General features: G+C 45.7%; 1 protein-coding gene across 3 annotated transcripts in view; it reads left to right on the top strand.

Annotated features, from left to right (window-relative positions):
* The window catches only part of TBX5 (T-box transcription factor 5), a 38,784-nt gene extending 20,426 nt beyond the window's left edge, over nucleotides 1-18,358 (top strand). For 2 of the 3 annotated variants that reach the window (XM_030501284.1, XM_030501285.1), the window contains 2 exons: nucleotides 8,744-8,970; nucleotides 17,328-18,358. In XM_030501284.1, the coding sequence (XP_030357144.1) occupies nucleotides 8,744-8,970; nucleotides 17,328-17,911 (811 nt within the window). In that variant the 3' untranslated portion in view covers nucleotides 17,912-18,358. The remainder of the gene's footprint in view (nucleotides 1-8,743; nucleotides 8,971-17,327) is intronic. The other variant, XM_032920205.1, reaches the window with a different exon arrangement.
* The last annotated feature ends 909 nt before the right edge of the window (nucleotides 18,359-19,267 follow it).

Genomic DNA, 19,267 nt, shown 5'->3' with positions numbered 1-19,267 from the left:
TGTCTTTTTTTAAGGGAGAGCAGGATAAGATTATTATAGTGAAATAAAGACCTATTCAAGGTTGAAAATACATGCCCACCTTTGTGGCTTTTTATATATATCTGAATATATGCAAAATTATATATAAAAATATAGGAAAACATACATAAATTATATGTATATAAAATGTGTATATAAGATAAAGAGCCATTCAGGATTGAGTATGTTAGAGAAGTATGACCTACCTTTGTGGTTTATATAGGTTTAACATATAAATATATATTAAAATATAATTAAATATATTAAAATATAATTAAGTATATAATAAAATTTAAGTACATAGATATTAAAATGTATTTTAATATATAAATATATGTCTGTGTGCCTATATATTGAAGTTGTTTCCCAGTGATGTATCCACTCCCCACCTGGCAGGTATCAGTAAGTCTGTCTTGGCTTTAGAGGAGTGATGCCTATTTATGCCCTTGGAGAATAGGGTGGGATGTATTTATAGTGCTATTCCTTCCCTATAGGAAAAAAACATAGCTGGAAAAAGCACTTCTTACAACAGCCTTTTGTACCAAAAACTGGTGACCTGACATAAATTAGGTCACTGATCATCTCATTAAGGGGCATAGCCATGGAGGGAATGAATTTTGCATGCCCCGTGTTTTCTTTATTTAAACCTCTATGTTTTCTTTATTTAAATCTCAAATGTTTCTGAATTCCCTGCATAGGGCTATTGCAGAGGGGCATCTTCCAGCTGAAACCAGCCCTGGGAGAAGCAAACCCCAGCAGACAAGGTGCTGACACAGCCGGGTGTATGAGCTTGCTTGTGGCATCCCATTTTTGGGGAGGGTTGGCCCAAGCTATGGCCAAAGTGTGTCCCTACACTTGCACACCTTGGAGCAGCCTTGGAGGCATGAGCCCTGGTGAAAATGTGCTCCCAGCACTAAACCTTTAGGTCCTAATGTGTTGTGTGGGGCTTGGATTAGATGGGAGTAGGGGTGTGGTGGTTGAAGATGCTGTCTAGAAGCAGTGCCCCCAGGCTGGGCTGGTGTCTGGGCCCTTTCTGTGCCAAGCAGAGTGTGATGGGAGCTTCCAGAGAGCAAAGCTGCTTTCTTTCGAGACTTTACCCCACGGATGTGGAGGGTGGGTGAAGAGCCCTCCCTCTGCTTTCTCACCTGCAGAGTCTGAATGATTTGCTTAGAGTAGATACCTGCCTTTTAAATAGCTAAAAGTACATGAGATAAAGTCCATCCTGAATTACCATGTGGCCAGACCTGGTGGTATCCTTGCACCTTTAGCTGTCAGAGAATGGGAGGGAAACCAGTTTGCTGCTCAGCTCAGAGCAGGTCTTGCAGTGGGGTGAAGTAGGTGTAGGTGCTGGTGGAGACTTGGCCTGATGCTTCATGCATTGAATGCCTAACCCTGGCAAACAGTAGAGACTGAGAGGAAGGAAGATGAAGCAGGGAAGAAAGACAACTTCCAGTGCCAAGAGTGAGCTCAGAGCATGGTCTCGGGTGACTCGTTGAGGACTCTCCCTCCATCTCTGCTCTTCTTGCCTCTGTGCGCTCTGGCCATCTGGGTAGGTGGGGATGTCTTTGCAAGCCCGTTTCTCTCCATAGCTTTCTTCTTCCCAAGGTCTGTGTTGGCTTTTCTCTTCATGTTTCCCAGAAGAAAAGCTAGTAAGTCTGTCCAGGTAGAAAACTTCATTCAGTAGCAATATTAAGCCTTTCAGCAACAGATGATTTACCTCAAAAAGAATAGCCACGAGTTCCAAAGAAGATCCAAATTCCAGTGAACACTGATTTCTGATACATGTTAATTGTCTTCCTGCTGTCTTTCTTTCCTGAGACACACAGGACCCCTTTAGCAGGTTCTTTGGCAGGATGAGCACTGTGGGAGAACAGGGGTTTTAAAGTTTTCGAGTTTCTGAGCGTGAGATCAAGTTTGTGATTTCCTTGATTAAAAAAAAAAAAGAAGAAAAAAGGAAAACACACTAGAGGAAAATGTGTAGAGGGATGCGAGTTATACGGCATCTATATCCTGTGCTCATGCTGCAACTGAAAACATAAAGCATAAAATGATGTAGTTGCGATGCTGGGAATTTTAGGCAAAGTGTTCCTTTTGGATTCTGTGAAAATCCCTTTTGTCTCCCCTTAGAACTTCTGCTGTGCCAAGGGGTATTTGGTGTGGAGAGCAAGAGCAAAACACTCAGCAGAAATCCGCAGAGGGTGAAGCTGATGCAGAGAGGCGATGAGATCTGCATTGCAGATGCCAGTGTTAGGACTTTGCCCTTAAAATGCCCCATGTCAATGCAAGTGTACTAATCAACCATAGCTATTGGGTGATCTGGGGGGTTGCATGCAAGTTGTAGCTTAAATATGTGACTGCCAAAAGATGGTGGGGAAGAAGTGTTTGTGGGTCTGGGGCTAGAGCGCTGTAGAAGGTCAGTGCTGTTAAGCCATTTAACCAAGTTTTATTGATCATCTGCAACTCCCATTGTCTTCAGCAGTTATTATTGGCGCTGAAGAGCTGCTGAAAGTCTCAGGCCCTAGTTACTGTTTGTTCAAATTAATGCCATTTAGTCCTTGAAGCTTCTTATTGAGAATACTTTTGAGAGGGAAGATGATTATGTGAAAGGGTGGATCTTGGCTCCCTTGAGGGATATCTTGGAACCTTTCAAAGTGAGACAGAGATCCAGCACTATCCACTTGACAAAGAAGAGTGGCAGTGTAGTTCATTTGATGTTATGTACCCTGGCATGCTAACATCGTGTTGGACTGATAGGTCTGATTAATGCAAGTAGGTCTCAGTCCACTGCAAATGACCTTTCTCTTCTTGAGTCTTCTCACTGCATCTTTACATTCACTATCATTTCCCATGTTCTGCACTGAAATCTCCCAAGAGCCACATGCTGTCTGAAACATTTTCAGTGTGAGAATTGGAGTTAGAACATCTGTTGGAGAGATGGTGCTTTCCTCCAGCAATGTCCCTGAGGAAATTTTCCTGGTTAAAGCCCCAGTGGAAACTGCGGGCTTGAACTGTATTCTATAGAATTTGATGGAATTCAGATGAAATTCAAAATAAGGCTCTACAGGCTTCACTGGAGAGTAGCCACAGCTCTTTTAAAGGGAGAAAATCAACTCAAGAAACACAGGGTAGCTGCATTTTCCTCCACTGCCTCTTCTTTGGGGAATCTGCCCAGCAGGACCTGATCTACAGAAGCTTGGCACAGCATGAAGGGATGATGATGCTGTCTCTCTTGGCTGACATGCATTCTCCAGCTCCTCTTGTGTTCGTCTTATTCCAACATGAACAGTGGTATTTGTTTGCAGGAATCCAGCTTTTTATCTGCCTGATGATAGCTCTATATCTCTAGCTGTTTTTTTCCGCTGCTGGTTCTTGGGTTTGTTGCAGTGATCTCTTCGGGCTGCACTGCTCACATGAAGCACTGGTTGTTAATGTACCATGCATGTATCCAAAACAGGGTTATTGGATCCCTTCACATTCTGGCAAGAAAGCCAGAACATTTGATATGTTGGTGGAGAATGCTGCAGTGAACATCCTACCATATTCGTCAATGAGCATTTTGACTTGACGTCCAGTCTAGGGTATTATTTTCTGTGGGCAGTCCCCATGCAAAGAGAGGTCATATTTGATCTGAGGGTAAGGCTGAAGGGAGTACTCAGTAGTTTCTGTCCTACCAAGTCCTTTCCCGCTGTAGATTTTATCTGCTTCAAACTCTCCAGTTCAAACTCTTTCAAGTGCCTCTTGAGAATGGTTTGATTTTATTTCAATATGCTGGAAATAAGCTGAAATGAATGCACTTGACAATTGACAATTGTTTTCGGGTTTGTTTTTTTCCTGGGTGATGGTATATTTATTACAGTTGTATTTTCTCTTCCTCTTTCTATATCTGTTATGGCTGACTTCCATTTCTCTCCTACTCTCGAGTCTCAGCAGGGAGGACAACAATTGGTGGCCTGGGAAATATAAACCCAAATGCCTTTGAGTTATATTTGCACATCTGGAATAGGGGTCTTATTCTGCACCTCTGTATCCACAGATGCCAGGTGTGTGAAGGGGACAGGACTGATAGGACAGCAAACATTTGCTGTTTTGTAGTGAGTGACCAAGGAGGAGTTAAAATCTCCTGGCAATTTGGAAAGAGTGGAGAGAATTGCTGCAGTTGGCCACTAATTGATCGGATTTTAGACTAGGAATTGTCATTGTGAACAAGACGTAGACAGTGCCCAGCTTGGGGGCTTCAAAGGATGCAGCAACTAACCGTGGGTTAATCCTCTTCCATATCATGCCTCATCTTGACCTCGAATAGATATCAGTATGATCCTTGGGACCTGACAGTTAATAAATCTTTTGGAGTCTTATTACCATAAGCTACAGCAGCTCTAAGAAAGACTTGGCATATAATGCTTTATTGCAGAAATATCAGAAGATTCTTCTATAATAATTTGCTTAGGGTCAGTAGGGGTTGAATGCTTCGATGCAGAAGCTTCCTGATTATGAACTGTAGATCTTCAAATTGATTTTGAACAAGTTTTTTGTCTGGCAGCTGCATTTACTGTGCATTGGCTGGTACATTAGGAAACTTCAAGTCTGACATGAAAAGATATTGACAGTTATTACTGTCTTAGAGCACAGTGATAAGCAAGAAAGTTGACTGGATGTCACTCTGTGAAGGTCTATATTTATATTTTTTCACAGTTTTTACCAGTTTGCAGAGGCCAACAAGGTTTCCAGCTCTGAGATTACAAAACCTTGAATTTGGTCCTTTGATTTCTTTGCTAAATATGAATTTGTGGTGTAAGTGATCATACAGAGCTCTTGAGTGTATCATGATGACAACATTATTTGGCCAGGAGGGAGATCTTCTGAGAGAAAATGAGACAGAGGTCACTAATTCCACCTGGCAGAGGTCTGATTTGGGTGTAAGTGCTAGGGAAATGCAGGAAAGATTCACTTGTAAGACCTGATCTGCAGGGTCAGGGTTATATGATGAACTTTAAAGAACAATGTGTGTGTTAGTAGGAAATGGTTTTGCAGAGCCAGTGGCTGATCCTACAGGTCTGGGAAACATGTGGCCAGGTGGAAGTTAAGAACTGAGTCTGGATTTAAGGACCGAGTGCCTTCGCTGTAGCCTTGGACCTTAACCCCTATTTCTTCCCCCAAGGTTTAATGAAAATCCAAGTAGTATTCTCTCCTAGTGGCCGTTCAGCTGGAAGCCTGGTGGTGCAGAGACTGTACAGCACCTTGGGCAATGTGGCTCCCCCCTTCCTCCCCGTCCCCATCTGCTGTTGTAGTACACCAACTACAGTAACTGAATATTCATCATTAGCCTCCAAAGGACTTTAAATTGACCATTGACAGTTTCCTTCCTTTTAAATTCTTTCACCCAACCAATTTCTTCTAATTTTACAATTTTTAATGCAAAAAAAAAAAAAAAAGTGGCCCATTAACACTCCCATGTAAAACTGACATTCTGGCCCGGTCTCTTCCTTGCTGTGTGGGCAATTTCCTATATTGCCTGTGTAAATACAGCTTTAGCCTTTTTTTCCCCCTTGCTACTTGCTACAGTTTTTTCTGACAGCAAAATTTCTGGACACAACAGTCATTTTGTGCTGGTGGTGAACAAAACTTTTCATTCCATTAAACTGTGGCTCAGGATTACAACCAGCTATTGTGGGAATAGTGACTTTTAGGCACTGCAAAAAAATCCACCCCAAAACATTTTAAAAGACAGAAGGACAAACTCAGATGGTTTGTACACTCCATATAGAGTGGGCTCAGAAATCTAGAAATGTTTCGAGATGAGTGTTGCTTTACAAGGTACCAAAGATATCTCTTTATTAGAGCTCCTATAAGGAAGGAACAGGTAGGAATACAGAGATAACTGCCTTTGTGTACAGAAAAATAGCAAACTGAAAGAAAGAGAATATTTGAGCTATTTAGTTAGAAAATACTTTCCTTCTTCTCCTTCCTCAAATAGTAGATTTTTTGGCAAAAATAGCACTCAACATGTTTTGACTGAAATGGAAATATTTCAGTCTGGAGAGAAGTCATTGCAATACCTCCTGGGAACTGCTGTTTGGAAACTTGGTGTCTCCAACCTGCTCCGTCTCCAGCATGACTCCCTGCTCCCGCTGTGGCTCCTGCAGAACACCACAGCTCTCTTATGGCTATGGAGGCTGTTGAGTCCCCTGGGAAATGCAGTCTGAAAGGAATTCGATCCCCAGTGTGCAATGGGAGTGTGGGATCCTGACATCACCTATGCTGACACTTGGGGTAAAAATATTGCTGTTTCAGGCATACAGCTCCTTTATGGAAAGAAGGTTTTTGTAATCAAGAAAAAACAGTCAGGTTGTTATTTTTTCACCCATCTCAGCTCAGAGAAAGTGTTGATTTAGGTGGGAAGTATCTGGGATGAGGATGGCTTCTCAGTGTTTGTGTGGTGCTTCACGCAGCAAGGGTCTGATATCGATGGGGTCCCTGTGAGCTACTGTGAGAATTTACTGTAAGAAACCCCCATGCAGATCTAATCCCATGTCCCAAAGAGACATCCAATTCTTCCCCCACTGAAGCAGGGAAAAACTGTGAAAACAGTCATTTCTACATCCTGCAGAAAAGACACCAAGACCATGTGTGGCATCGTATCATGGTATGTCCTTCCTTCTCCTCCATCATAGCTCAGGGGTACCCCATTGAAAATAACAATGAGGCTCTGTTTTTTCTTGGGGCATTTGGTGTTGGTGGTGTTGGAGCTGAGGAAGAAGGAACCAGTCAATCCATGCAGCAAGATGGGAGGAGAGATGAGCGCAAGGTCCATGTATCGTCTCCCTGACGATTGTCTTCTTGGAAGGGAAACATGGTGGGGATGCAGCTTTGGGGTGTTGTGCTGGTATTATTTCCATGAGGATTGCTGTGTGCAAGAACAGGCAGCTCAAGAACATGACCTGGTAGGGCTGGGAAATCCCCTAGAACTTAGAAGGTTTGAAGGTCATAGGAGTTTTGAAGGCCACAGCTCTTGACCTTCCTGAAAAGCCACCAAAGCTGCCCTCCAGCAAGAGCTCCTAGGGTGGAAATGCTAGTGTTGGGTGTCCACAGTCAAAGAGGTCCTTTGAAGCCCACCACATACCCTGGCATCCGTTGATGTCTTGTGTATCTGAGAGATAAGTCTGCTTCCTCCCAGTCCATCTCTCTCTTGTTCTCGTGCACAGTCTGGACTTCAGTTCTGGGGAAGAAGATGCCTCTTCAGCCTGTCCAAGTGGGTGGAAAGCCATGCTCTTGTGGGGAGGAGCTGCTGGGCTTCCAGGGGAAGAAACACCACCTTTGGAATAGGCTCTCCTGGCAAGCCACCAGTGCCTGGGGTTTGGAAAGCTTTTGTGGCACAAGGAGAGAGACATTTATTTGGGTTTGAGCTCCTGGGTGAGTTTCCCCTCCATTACAGCTCCGTTGCTGATGTTTCTGTCAGCCACCACAGCAGTGGTTTGGATGGAAGCTCCCTGCTGTGAGTAGGTTTATATAAATGCTATTGTTAAACTTTTTAAATAAGTTCTGAGTTGCTACACTGATAGGTCCTTTCTAAAGGGTTTAATTGGAGATTCAGGGCTCCTCCTTCGCATGGAAGGTGAGCCTGTTGGTGGGATTTAAGGATCTGTCCTTGCTCCAGCAGAATGATTTTGGGCAGGTGAGTAGGCTACTTCAAAGCCAGCTTGGTTCAATTGTTATAGCCATGAAGAAGAAAGCTTGCATTGGAATCTTGGCTCTGGTTCATGGCTGCTCTAAGACTGCTGGCACTTTGCGAGGTGCTGCTGTACTACCTGGTCTTTAGGCATTTTAGCAAGTGCTTGGGTTCAGGGAGCTCCTGGCAGTCTTGGAGACAGCTCAGGAGGAGGCTTGCACCTTGGTCGAAGGCTCTGAGACCTTATTCAGCTTCACTTCTCTCTCCTGCAGAGCAGGAATAATCTTGTCCAGGCCACATTTCTGATATGCTTGGAGAAACGTCTCCAAAACACGCTGTAGGGTCTTGCAGGAGAGGGGATTTCCAGCCAGTGCTGGCAAAGCATCCCTGCTTCAAACTAGATTTCAGAGCAAGGGAATGAACCAGACTTTCCATTAGTGCTCCCCCTCCTAGCCTGGCTCTGCTGAGGTGTGTGGCTCTGGTGTGCAGCAGGACTTGGTGATTTATTTCTTTCTCTTTCCTAAGTGGTCTGAAGTGAGCTTGTTCTCTGGTCCAGGGATCCCCTATCCAGGACAACCAGACTGGCAGACCCTGGGGAAAAGAAATAGGGACAAATACCATAAGGGGGAAGAAGTAGGCTTAGATATTTAACCCATCTCCAAGTCAGCTTGGAAGAAATGAGATTTTTATGTGCACTCGTGCACATCCACATATACAATACAAATAGTATTTATTTTATAAATGCTACTAGAATATGTAAACATAAATCTTTTTATGTATTTTGCTATAACTGCATATATCTATTGTACATAGGGATGTAAAAGAGCAATTGTGTTGGAAGAGCTGTGAATCTAAAGGGAAAGATACTAAAAGGAAAGTGAAATAGAAGAGTGTTGCATGGAGAAAGTGTGACTGGGCTGCAGTCTCCTGAGAGGGACGTCTCTGCCTGAAAGTCTAAACAAACATCATGACACTAACGTGTTGCCTTCGTTTATTAAGTCACTGATCTATTTATTAATTGATTTTCTGCTTGTTTTGTTTGTGTTTCTTTGCTTTTAGTAAAGAGTACCCGGTTGTTCCCAGGAGCACAGTGAGACAGAAAGTGTCCTCGAATCACAGCCCCTTCAGTGGTGAGACCAGGGTCCTTTCTGCCTCTTCCAACCTGGGCTCCCAGTACCAGTGTGAGAACGGGGTGTCGAGCACCTCCCAGGACCTGCTCCCGCCTGCCAACCCCTACCCGATCTCCCAGGAGCACAGCCAGATCTACCACTGCACCAAGAGAAAAGGTCAGACCTTGGCTGCTCCCCACTCGGCGCCTTCCTCTTCCTAACATGACCGTCAGCGTTGTTTTCTCATGTTTCCTCTTGCCCACTGGCTGGACAGCCCCAGCCTGCTTTATGGTGACACATGAGGATGAGCAAGAGATGAGGGTTGTGCAGGTCCCCCAGGCTGGGCTGGGAAACTCCTCTCGCCATAGCCTAAAGCCCCATCTCTGCTGCTGGGCTGGGAGCAAGCTATTTGGAGGGGTGGCAGTGCCTTTCACCCATGTTGAATCCACATTCAGTAAGATAGCTAGTACCAGAGATAAAGATGACTTATCTGCCTCCATAGCCCCTCAGACAGGGTTAATCTCTGAGTGGAGATACCTTGACAGCTTGGCTTTTGCACAGTTTTCAACTGAGAGTCTCACAGTTGGGAGACAGTTGTCTGCAGAAAGCAATTCCACTTAAATGCTCGGTCTAATGAATGGTGCATGGGATTGACAATCATGATATCCATGTTCGTTCCCCTCTGGTGCGACTGACCTGCTTTGACAGAGCTTGAGGGATTAAACTGTGAGGGCTTTACACTGACTGCTCAGCTCGTCCTGGCGTGAAGAGCCCCATGCTATCCATGGGATAATTGTTCTCATGCAGCAGAGAGCAGTTTGTGGTCTCTCCTTTCCTCTCCTAAAGCAATGGGAGTGTTTAGGTGCAGAAACACTTGCAGGACTGAGATAGCAAAAGCCTTAGATCAGCTCTACCCCAACCACTCAGAAGAAAACAGACAGTTTCAGGGTTGAATGCAACCCTATAGGGTGGGCAGGAGATGGCTACAGCCTATCCTAGTTCCCCTTTCTCAGGCTTTAGCTTATGTTGCATGGGAAAAGCTAGCAGGAGATAGCAAGCACCATGGCCTTTGAATGCACCAAGAATTTATCCAGCCTGGTAGCTTCACCCCACAGCAGATCCCTTCCTGCTTCCCTGCACAGTCCTATCAGTCAGCCACATGTCATTATTTTTAGTAACATAACCTCTGGGGCACTGGGATGTGCAGTGTAGACTAACAGGCTAAGGTAGCAGATGCTGGGAAGTGCTGGCAGATGAGGCAGGAGGACAGTGCAAATCCCTCTCCCACCCTTGGTGAATCCCCTGGATGTTGTAACATGTGTGTTGTGTACAAATATAAATGCAAAACAGAAAAAAACATTGAGAAATCTTAATATTTTCCTGAGACTGAGCCAAACAGTGATGAATGGAGGCCTCATTTTCTGACCACTCCAGCTGACCAGGCGACCCACGTGCTCCTATGGAGTATAGCAAAGCTGTGGTTGGAAATGGTGATGCTAGACATGAGCTGGCTGTTTGGTGGGGAAGAAGGAGCTGCAGTGGCTTCCCAGAGTATCCCTTAAAGTCAGAGGTGGGGTGTGTAGCCCTTGCTGAGGTGCTCTGACACAATTGGGTTGCTGCAAAGCCCCATTGTTGGTGATGGAAAGGCCGGTCCCATTCACCCTTGGTGTCCCTCAGCCTGTGATCCATCCTTGGTGCTCCTTTGCCCTGGGAGCTGAGTTTTCCCCGCTCCTCTTCCCCTCTGCAAAACCTAACCAAAACAAGCTGGCCCAAATGGCAACAAACCCTTTGGACAATCTCCGACTGCTGCATGTCCCTACACCACAGAGCAATTCATCATTCCCCTCCACATTGTAAGGTGATAAGGAATCAACAGAGGTTTCCTTCCAGTTTTGGGATTCCCGCTAAGTGGTGTCTCCATGGGTGGTTTCCCTCAATCCCTCAATTATCTCACTTCCTCTTATTGTCACAGAAGAGACGACTATCTGCCCTGTAAGAAGCTCCCCGGCCCCTTTTGGCCTGCATGGCCCTTGCAAAAGTGCAGGAGAACTGGCAAAGGGAGTCCTTGTCTGTACGGCCGATGGCCTCTCATTATCTCGCCGATGGCTTGAGTGGCACAAGCAGTTAAGGGCTTTTTATCAAAGCCGCCAAATGCTTTAATCAAAGAGAAGCAGTGTCCTGTCTGATACCACTGGCTTCTTCCGTGATGCTGGATGTCTCAGGAGCCTGAGTCTCTGCTTTCCTCCCTGTGCCTTTTTCCCCCTCTCCCCATGCATCTAGTAAATCGAAAACAGCCACCCGGGCTTAAAGAAAAGAAACACAAAGTTAATGGGAAACAGAGAGCCAACATAAGCTGCCAAGCAGCTCTTTGCAAAGTGAAATTAATTAGAAAAGGAGAAAAAAAGAGAAGTCACTAGAGATGAGAAATTCTGTGCAGATAAATCAGAACGTGATCCAACATTTCCTCTCAAACTCAGACTGAGCGTGGCACTTTCTTCTAGCACTGAGCAAGGGTCTTTGTTGAACTTGGGGAAAATAACCTTACCTATAATATTCCTCTTTTTCTTCCTTTTCCAGCCTCCCCTTCCTAAGTGTAATATCAAGTTTTCCCTCACAGCTCTCCTGCTTTCCTACTTTTCTGCATAACTTTCAACAAGCATCACCATCTAAGAAAACATGAAAGCAAGAGCATGTTCACTCCTAACGCACCTCTATCCGTTTTCTGGACTGGAAGCTCTATTGCTTGCATTGGATCATCAAGTCCCCAAACATTGACTCCTCTTCAGTCAGTTTAGGATTTATCTCAAATGGCTTATTTCCTTTTTGCAAGGCTGTAGGGATGGAGAAGTGCTCACAAGGGCAGAGGGCAATTCAGCTGGGTTTGAGACCAGCTGGTGTCTGTATCTGCTGTAGCAAATACCATTTCCAAGATAGTGTCTCAGATACAGCTCCTTCCAGCTTTGACATCTCATGATGTTTCTCTGTATCCTTTTTAATGAGGAGGTCAAGTCTTGGTTTGGGCTCAGTTAAGAATAGGTCTGTATTCAAGCAACTTGAAGGCACCTTTTTCAACTTCTACTTCCTTGGTGACCTAAGACAGATTTAGCTCTGTGATTGACAGTGTTGTTCTTAGCTGTCAAGTGAAGATGGATTCACTCTGGAGATCTGATATGGGGTTACATTAGGGGAGAGCAGCAGGGCTGCGAGGGGATGTTATCTCTGAAGGCTCCTCTGTTCCAGGGAGGTGATGCTCTTCTGGGTGAGGAAGGAAGGAAGGACACATCCCAGAGCTCTGAATCTGGCAATTCCTGGTGCCCAGGTGGGAGTGTGCAGTTGCAGCATTGGGAATAACCCCAGCATGGTGCAATGGGATAGCTGCTCCAGGCACCTTCTGAACATGCTGGATTCTGAGGAATGTCAGTCATCAAGGCAAGAATCATCCTGCATTGTATCCCAGCTCCACACTGAGATTTCTCATGGCATTTCACAAAGTTGCTGGTCTTGAGAGGACAGATTAACTCCAATCCTGTATCCTACCAAGGAGTGGTCTCAGTTCTTGATGTGGATTTTTAGGCTGCAACAAAGACCAGTTAGAGCTTAGCCTTTTTTCTAGTTGTTCTCCACCTCTCCCTCTCTCATTGTTGTGCTTGGAGAAGCCCAAAAGGACTTACCAGCAGGCAGCTTGCTTTTCTGTCTTTCATTTTAGCCCCACGTCCCAATTAGGGCATTGGGGCTTGTTTTCCCTTGTGTTATCCGCTCCCTCAGATTTCCTGTGAAGTAAAAAGCCATCCCTCCAAACCTCTGCTCCCTCCCAGCCTTACACAATCGCAACCACTTGGCAGACTTCTGGGATGCTTGTGATGCTGAACAGGAGGCAACTGGATCAGCCTCTCCCTGGGGAGGTTATAAAAGTTGTCACGTTGGCACTCTTCTTGAGGGAGAAGAGGGACGTGGCAGAACCCACCAGCTCCAACCAGTGAGGACCGTATCCTTCAGCCACCTAGCTTGGACATGACCATGGGGAAGAATGTATCTTTCATCTCCTTCCTGCTCTGGTGAGGTTGGTGGAGATGCAGCAACGCCTTTCCCCCTTCTCCTCAGCGACAGACACTGTCAGGGTGGATAGACCTCTTTGTTGACTGAACTGATTTCTCCCTCATCCAACCCAGCTTTTCCTTCACTCAAAGAATCTGTAGAACGAAAGTCAGGTATGGGGTCTCTTTCTGGAGGACATGCTGCTCATCCTGCATGTTAGGATGTTAGGAGATGCAATGAGTTGGCCAAGGCTTGAGCTATGCTGTATCCAGAGGTGTTTGCTGCTTTGGTAGATGCAGTGGAACCCAGACCAAGGTGGCTGCTGGCACACCAAGGGTGAAGAAGAGCCTGCCTCATGGTGCTGACATACCTGGGGGCTGGTGTGCACTCAGCTCTTGCTGTGCAGCCACGTCGCTTGTGGCACTGTAGTTTCGATGGCTTCATATAAGCATCCCATTCTCCCATCAGGAGGTGTCTCCTGTGCCTCTGCAGGCAGTGCTGGCAACTCACTGCCTCTCTGGAAGAGGTTCCAGCTTTTGGTGTTGAATTGTCTCTAGCCCACAACCCTTTCTGTTGTGCTCCCCTGCAGTGCAATGTAACCATATCACAAACTGTGTGATTGCTGAAATAACCAGGGTGTCTTAGGTTTCATGTCCTATGATGTAAGTCTCATTTGCCCTCTAGCGATGTTAATTTAGATTGAATCTGTCTTTTTCATGCCGTCTTTGACAGCCCTTGTCAGTCTTGTGCACTGGTATTGGCTATTCAGGCTCATGTTAGATTCATACTAGAAACCAGGCGGGATAAACCAGCAGTGTTAATCATAATCACCCATTGTGTCTCCCTCACAAAGTCAGGATGAACCTACTGTCATGCCCTGGAAGTGTGGGTGAACTTTGAAAACTAAACCAGTTGCGTCACATTCTCCATTGTCTTCTGTCCCAGGGAGCTGATTGTCATGAATTGGAAAGAGAGCTCTCTTGACTTACACCAGAGGAAGAGGTGGGCCCAGCGCACCCTCTAGTCCCGAGATTTTACATGTTTGCATTTCTTTTTGGATGAAATTGGGAAAATTCCATTTAAAAAGCCATTTGTGTAGTATTTACAACCCAGCTGGAAGTAGTAAATACCGGAAATCTTGGAACTGCTTATCCTCTCGCTCAAGCTCCTTCATTAGATAGATCATCAAATTCCTTGTGCGAGCGCCAGTTTCCACCCCATTCTGCAGGCTCCGTTTTCCTTGGATCCACTTCGGAGCAGCTTCTCCCAACTCCTGGCAGCTTCTCCTGCTTGGCAGAACCTTTTGCTTTTTGAGGCTTGCGCAGTATCAGGGGACTGGTCACAAGAGCTGGTCGCCATCCTTGGCTTCCAAGAATAGCAACAAAAGGGGAGGATGGCCAGCATCCCCCAGGATGGTCATCATCCCTCGGAAGCGCCCAGCACCTCTGAGGGCTCAGTGGCAACAGGAAAAGGATAATGAAGGGCTATCAGGGAACCAACATCAAGAACCAAACCCAGAACAGGCCAGTTATCTCCTATGTCCTGCTCACACTGATGCTGAAGAGGTGAGAGGATCTGCAGGGGGAGGGTTATGGCCTTGGGACAGACTGTCCAAGCTCCAGAGCAGGTGGGGATGAATTTAAACAGCAGCCTTCAGCATTGTGTGAGAGCTCTCTTTGACTTGTTCTCCTTTTGCCATCCTCTTCCTTGAATATGTCTCCTTTCCACTCTCAGATCTGTTCCATACACCACATAGAGGCACTTTGCCTGCTCTGTGCTGGCTCTGGTTTCCTCTGCAAGGAGGTGACAATGTCACCCAATGTCTGGTGGGACAACGTCAGATCAGACTTTGTAGTTTCAGAGAGCTTGGACCAGTGTAAATTCATCTGCTGGCCCCAGTTGAGCATCTCTGGTCTGTATCACCCCATATGATGATGGAGGTGGACTGTTCTCCTCCTTATCCAGCACTCTGATGTTATGTAGTTGGGAAAATCATTAGAAATAGGGACCAGAGGGCAGGCAGAAGCTGTTAGGATAGACTGTAATCTTTCATTAGTGACTCTGTCACTTTGGAGATGGCTACAGTGTCCTTACACATATTACAACCTGGAGTGATGATGCTCTTTCCTGATATGACATCAATGGAGCTGGCTGTAGAGAGGCCAGCAGAGCCATCACAACAACTTATGGAAGAAGAGAGGGTACCTACAGGGTTTCCACTGCAATTCTGGTTGTTTTTGTTTTTCTCCCTTCACCTGCAATGAATCCTGGAAGCGGATCCATAATGTTGTGGCTCTGACTGGCTGGGCTGAGGCCAGCAGTGGGATGTCTGGGCTAAATGGAAAAATCAGCAACCTGAGATTGTAAGTCCGGCAGAGTTTTACACAACTGAAAAACAGAGTTTGACTGGTTTGTGTTGTATATTTAGAAAAAATGAAATAAAATAAACAGTCAAACCCCAAGCCAATGATGTCTGATGCCAGCGGAGTAATGCGGTTTAATGCTGAAAACTTTATTAGCAGAACAATGCTTCATTTTACAAGACATTGTTTTTCCACCCTAGTGTTCTTATTACTCAGTGGTGGGACAGGGATCCAAAACTTTGAGGCTGTCTGTAAAAGCTTGGGCTCAGGCTATTCTTCCAGATGTACCTCCTGTGATAGACCTGTGTTTGGGAGCGAGCTTAGACCTGTGCTTCCAGCTTTGGTCTTTCAGGGGACAACATCCTCTCCATCTCTCCTATACAAAATGACTCTGATCAGGATGAAGGAGGGTGATACACTTTTGCATCTATCTGCTTGCTGTTCCAGCTGTTTTAAAGATACTGTTGCATTGCTCACTTATCCCATTCTACTTTCTGTCCCAATTTAAGTGATGGCAGAGGAGGGAGATAACTTGATTATCAGGGCTCTGTGTTGCTGGGACTAAGGATCCAGGTTTTGCTGTTGTCAGGAAGAAAGCATGAAATGGGACTGTGCTTTTCCAGCTCAATTTACGGGCTATTACAAAGTCAAAGGACACCAAGGAGAAGGTCCCCATGGCGTGTATCTCGTTACCTGATGTTTTCTGGGGTGGTCGGGCCAAGAAGACTAAGAGCAGCAGTTGCTCCAGCTGGGCTTGGCAGACACCTGAGAGGGAATAATGGGTTATTTTAAAAGCAGAGTGGGTTCAGCTTCCAGGAGAAAGCACATGGCTGTATCTAGCAATAAGCATGTCAACAAGAAACAAGAGGTGCCGCACTGCCCATCTACACCTCCTGAAGGAGAGACATGGGTACTCGTCTTGGAGCAGCCCAGCAGCAACACCCGTGTACCTGTGGTTTTGCAAGTGCTTCTTGGGGAGCAGATGCTTTCAGTCCTTTTTGTGGAGCTGGTTTTGGGATTTTTTTGTCCCTTTGTATTTTCAGGGTGGAAAAAAATTGCAGCTCAAAACATGTTGGTTGAGAAAATGTGGAAAGGGCCGTTTCATGTGGTTTTCTTTCAGTTTCCCCCCTCTTGAAAGGGTGCAGCGAAGAGGGCTCTAAGTGAAGTGGGATGTTTTTCTGCCTGCACCAGAAATCTTGTCCTTGAAGCAGCAGCAAAGTTAATCTGGGTCGGAAGAAGCTCCCCTCTGCTTCACTGTCCTTAAAATCTCTTGGTGAAGTACTTGTCCTTGGGAACTTTGCCATTCATTCCGGCAAAGCTGGATTTCATTTGATGACCCTGTGAATGAATAAATAAGGGCATATTCATTTATTCAGTTTGCTCCACCCTAGAGATTTCACCTAAATTGTTTATCTCCTTTCCTCTGTTGGCCCAGGATGCTGCAGGAAACAAAGGCCTCGGCAAGCTGTGCCTTGTTGTTTCTAGCTGTGAAATTTACTTTTCTTTGCTGTTACGCTTGGCTCCCTGCATGGGATTTATGTGCCCAGCTCTCCTTGGCACAGCTAAAGACTGGGGCCGTACAACTCCAAATCTGATTGTCTCAACTGTGCCATCGCTGATGCTCTCCTGGGGTGATTTTTTATTGTGATCTTCATTCCTGTCTCATTTATTGTGAAAATATATCACTGCAAAGGCTTTTAGTTAGCAGCATCAGCTCTGAGCCTCTCAGTTGGGAGTGGGGACCTTGGTTAGGTGCATTGTATCCACAGGCAGATGTTACACCTCTGGACAAACTGCTGCAGCAGAAGGGAGATTAAGAGCTTGGAGGTGTATAATGGGGTGTCATCAAGCAAGATAAGCCTCAGGATCCCTCCAGTATCTTACTGCCTTAATTTTCCTCCCAGAGCTCCTAGTTAATCCCTTTCCCACTCCAGCAGTGCAGGATTTGATTTCAGCTGGATTGATTCAGATGAATTCCAATGAAGGAATCTAGATTTACACTGCCATAACTGAAAGAAGTGTCTGGATCAGCTCTGTGCAGGCTGTGTCCTTGGTAAAATGAGGACTGTGGAGAGGGAGGTTCAGTCGAGGGCATAGTATTGTTGTTTGCTACCAGGAGATTTTCTCTCCCAACAGATGAGGAATGTTCCACCACTGAGCATCCCTACAAGAAGCCCTACATGGAAACTTCTCCAGCAGATGAGGATCCTTTCTACAGGTCCAGTTACCCCCAGCAGCAGGGACTGAACACTTCATACAGGACTGAATCAGCCCAGCGCCAAGCATGTATGTATGCCAGCTCTGCTCCCCCCACGGACCCCGTGCCCAGCTTGGAGGACATCAGCTGTAACACGTGGCCGAGCGTGCCATCCTACAGCAGTTGCACAGTGTCTGCCATGCAGCCAATGGACAGGTTACCCTACCAACATTTCTCTGCCCACTTCACCTCGGGGCCACTGATGCCCCGGCTCAGCAGTGTGGCCAACCATACCTCCCCCCAAATAGGAGATACCCATAGCATGTTTCAGCACCAAACCTCTGTTTCTCACCAACCCATCGTGCGGCAGTGTGGACCTCAAACTGGCATCCAGTCCCCCCCCAGCAGCTTACAGCCCGCAGAGTTCTTGTATTCCCACGGCGTGCCTCGAACCCTTTCTCCCCACCAATACCACTCGGTCCACGGCGTGGGAATGGTGCCAGAGTGGAGCGAGAACAGCTAACAAGGAGGTCAGGAAAGTGCAAGAGCATTAACCATGGAAAAAAAGCAAACAAGAAAAGGAAAATGGGAAAAGGAAAAAAAAAATAAAAATACCCTGTTGATAATAAAAACAAGAGTATTTTGCAAAACTCCTTTAACTGAATGTTCACCGATAGCACTCAAGAGGGACGGACGCTGATTGAAGCCACAGATGAAATAGCCATTTTGGTGTGACTTACCCCCCCCTCCCTCCATCCCTTTTTCTTTTGGTTTAAGAGAAAACCCAACAGGTTGGCACACATTCCCCCTACCACCATCCCCACCCAGTTTGTGTTGCTGCCACCACCAGCCCTGTGCCCTTGTCCCCTTCCCTGCCCTCCTGCTCTTTTTGTTCTCCAAGGGACACCAAACTCCTGCTGCCTTTCTCAACACGGTCAGAATGCTTGAACGAAAACAACTAGGATGTTACTTTTATTTTGTGGTGTTGATGTTGACAATGTTATATAATAAATAATAATATATATATTTTTTTCTTTCAATTTTCTCAAAAAAAAGGAAAAAAGACACCATCCCTTTGTAACCAAGGGTGGATTTTGGAGTGGTGTTTCTTTATTCTTTTTCAATTTTTTAAAATCAGTATTATTGTTGTTACTTTTCAACAGGAAAATGTATTATTAACCCACAAATAAGCAAAGCAGGTACCTACCTCGCCCAGGCGTTGTACCACAAGTGGAATCCCTCCCTGTGGGTTGCTGTGTTTCCTTATGAATGCCTCAAACACATCTCTGCAGGAACCAGCCCCGTAAACTCATCTCCTTTCCCACTTGCGTGTAATGCTCTCACTCCTCTTTCCTTCCTTCCCATCTCCTGGTCTTTCCTGGTCCATGAGCTGTCTCTGATGCAGAAACATCCACAGCTTGTCTCCTTCTGGGTTTTACCAGCATGTGGAAAGCGAGGCTCTGAGCCAGCTGCAGTGATGGGAAAGGGGAGGGAGAGGATGCAAGCAGCGAAGGGAAGAAGTTTGCTCATGAAAATGCTGATGATGCTTGTTTTCAATCCTGGACTTTCATTTTATGGCGTGTCCTTTTCCTTCCTCTCATAGAAAAAGTGATACTGGTCTGGGTATGTTAAGTGAGTTATTCAGTAAATGTGTTTAAAAAGGAGCAGAAAATGGTCATGAAATGCTGGGAGTGGGGGGAGGCAAGAAGAGAAGCAACAGCAAATGTGTGTAAGTAAAAATGTCTACTGCAGAGTGTTTCAGGTGTAAAATTTCCTGGTGCTATTTATTTATACATGGGAGCTCAAAGAACTCAGCCTGTCACAAAGCCAGCGAAGCAACTGATTCAAAGGGGTTACAGTTCTGATTGAAATGGAAGTT

The sequence above is a fragment of the Strigops habroptila genome, chromosome 11 (genome assembly GCF_004027225.2).
Source record: "Strigops habroptila isolate Jane chromosome 11, bStrHab1.2.pri, whole genome shotgun sequence".
NCBI lineage: Eukaryota > Metazoa > Chordata > Aves > Psittaciformes > Psittacidae > Strigops > Strigops habroptila.
The sequence above is the reverse complement of the archived record's forward strand: the minus strand, read 5'-3'. Positions and strand labels throughout refer to the sequence as shown.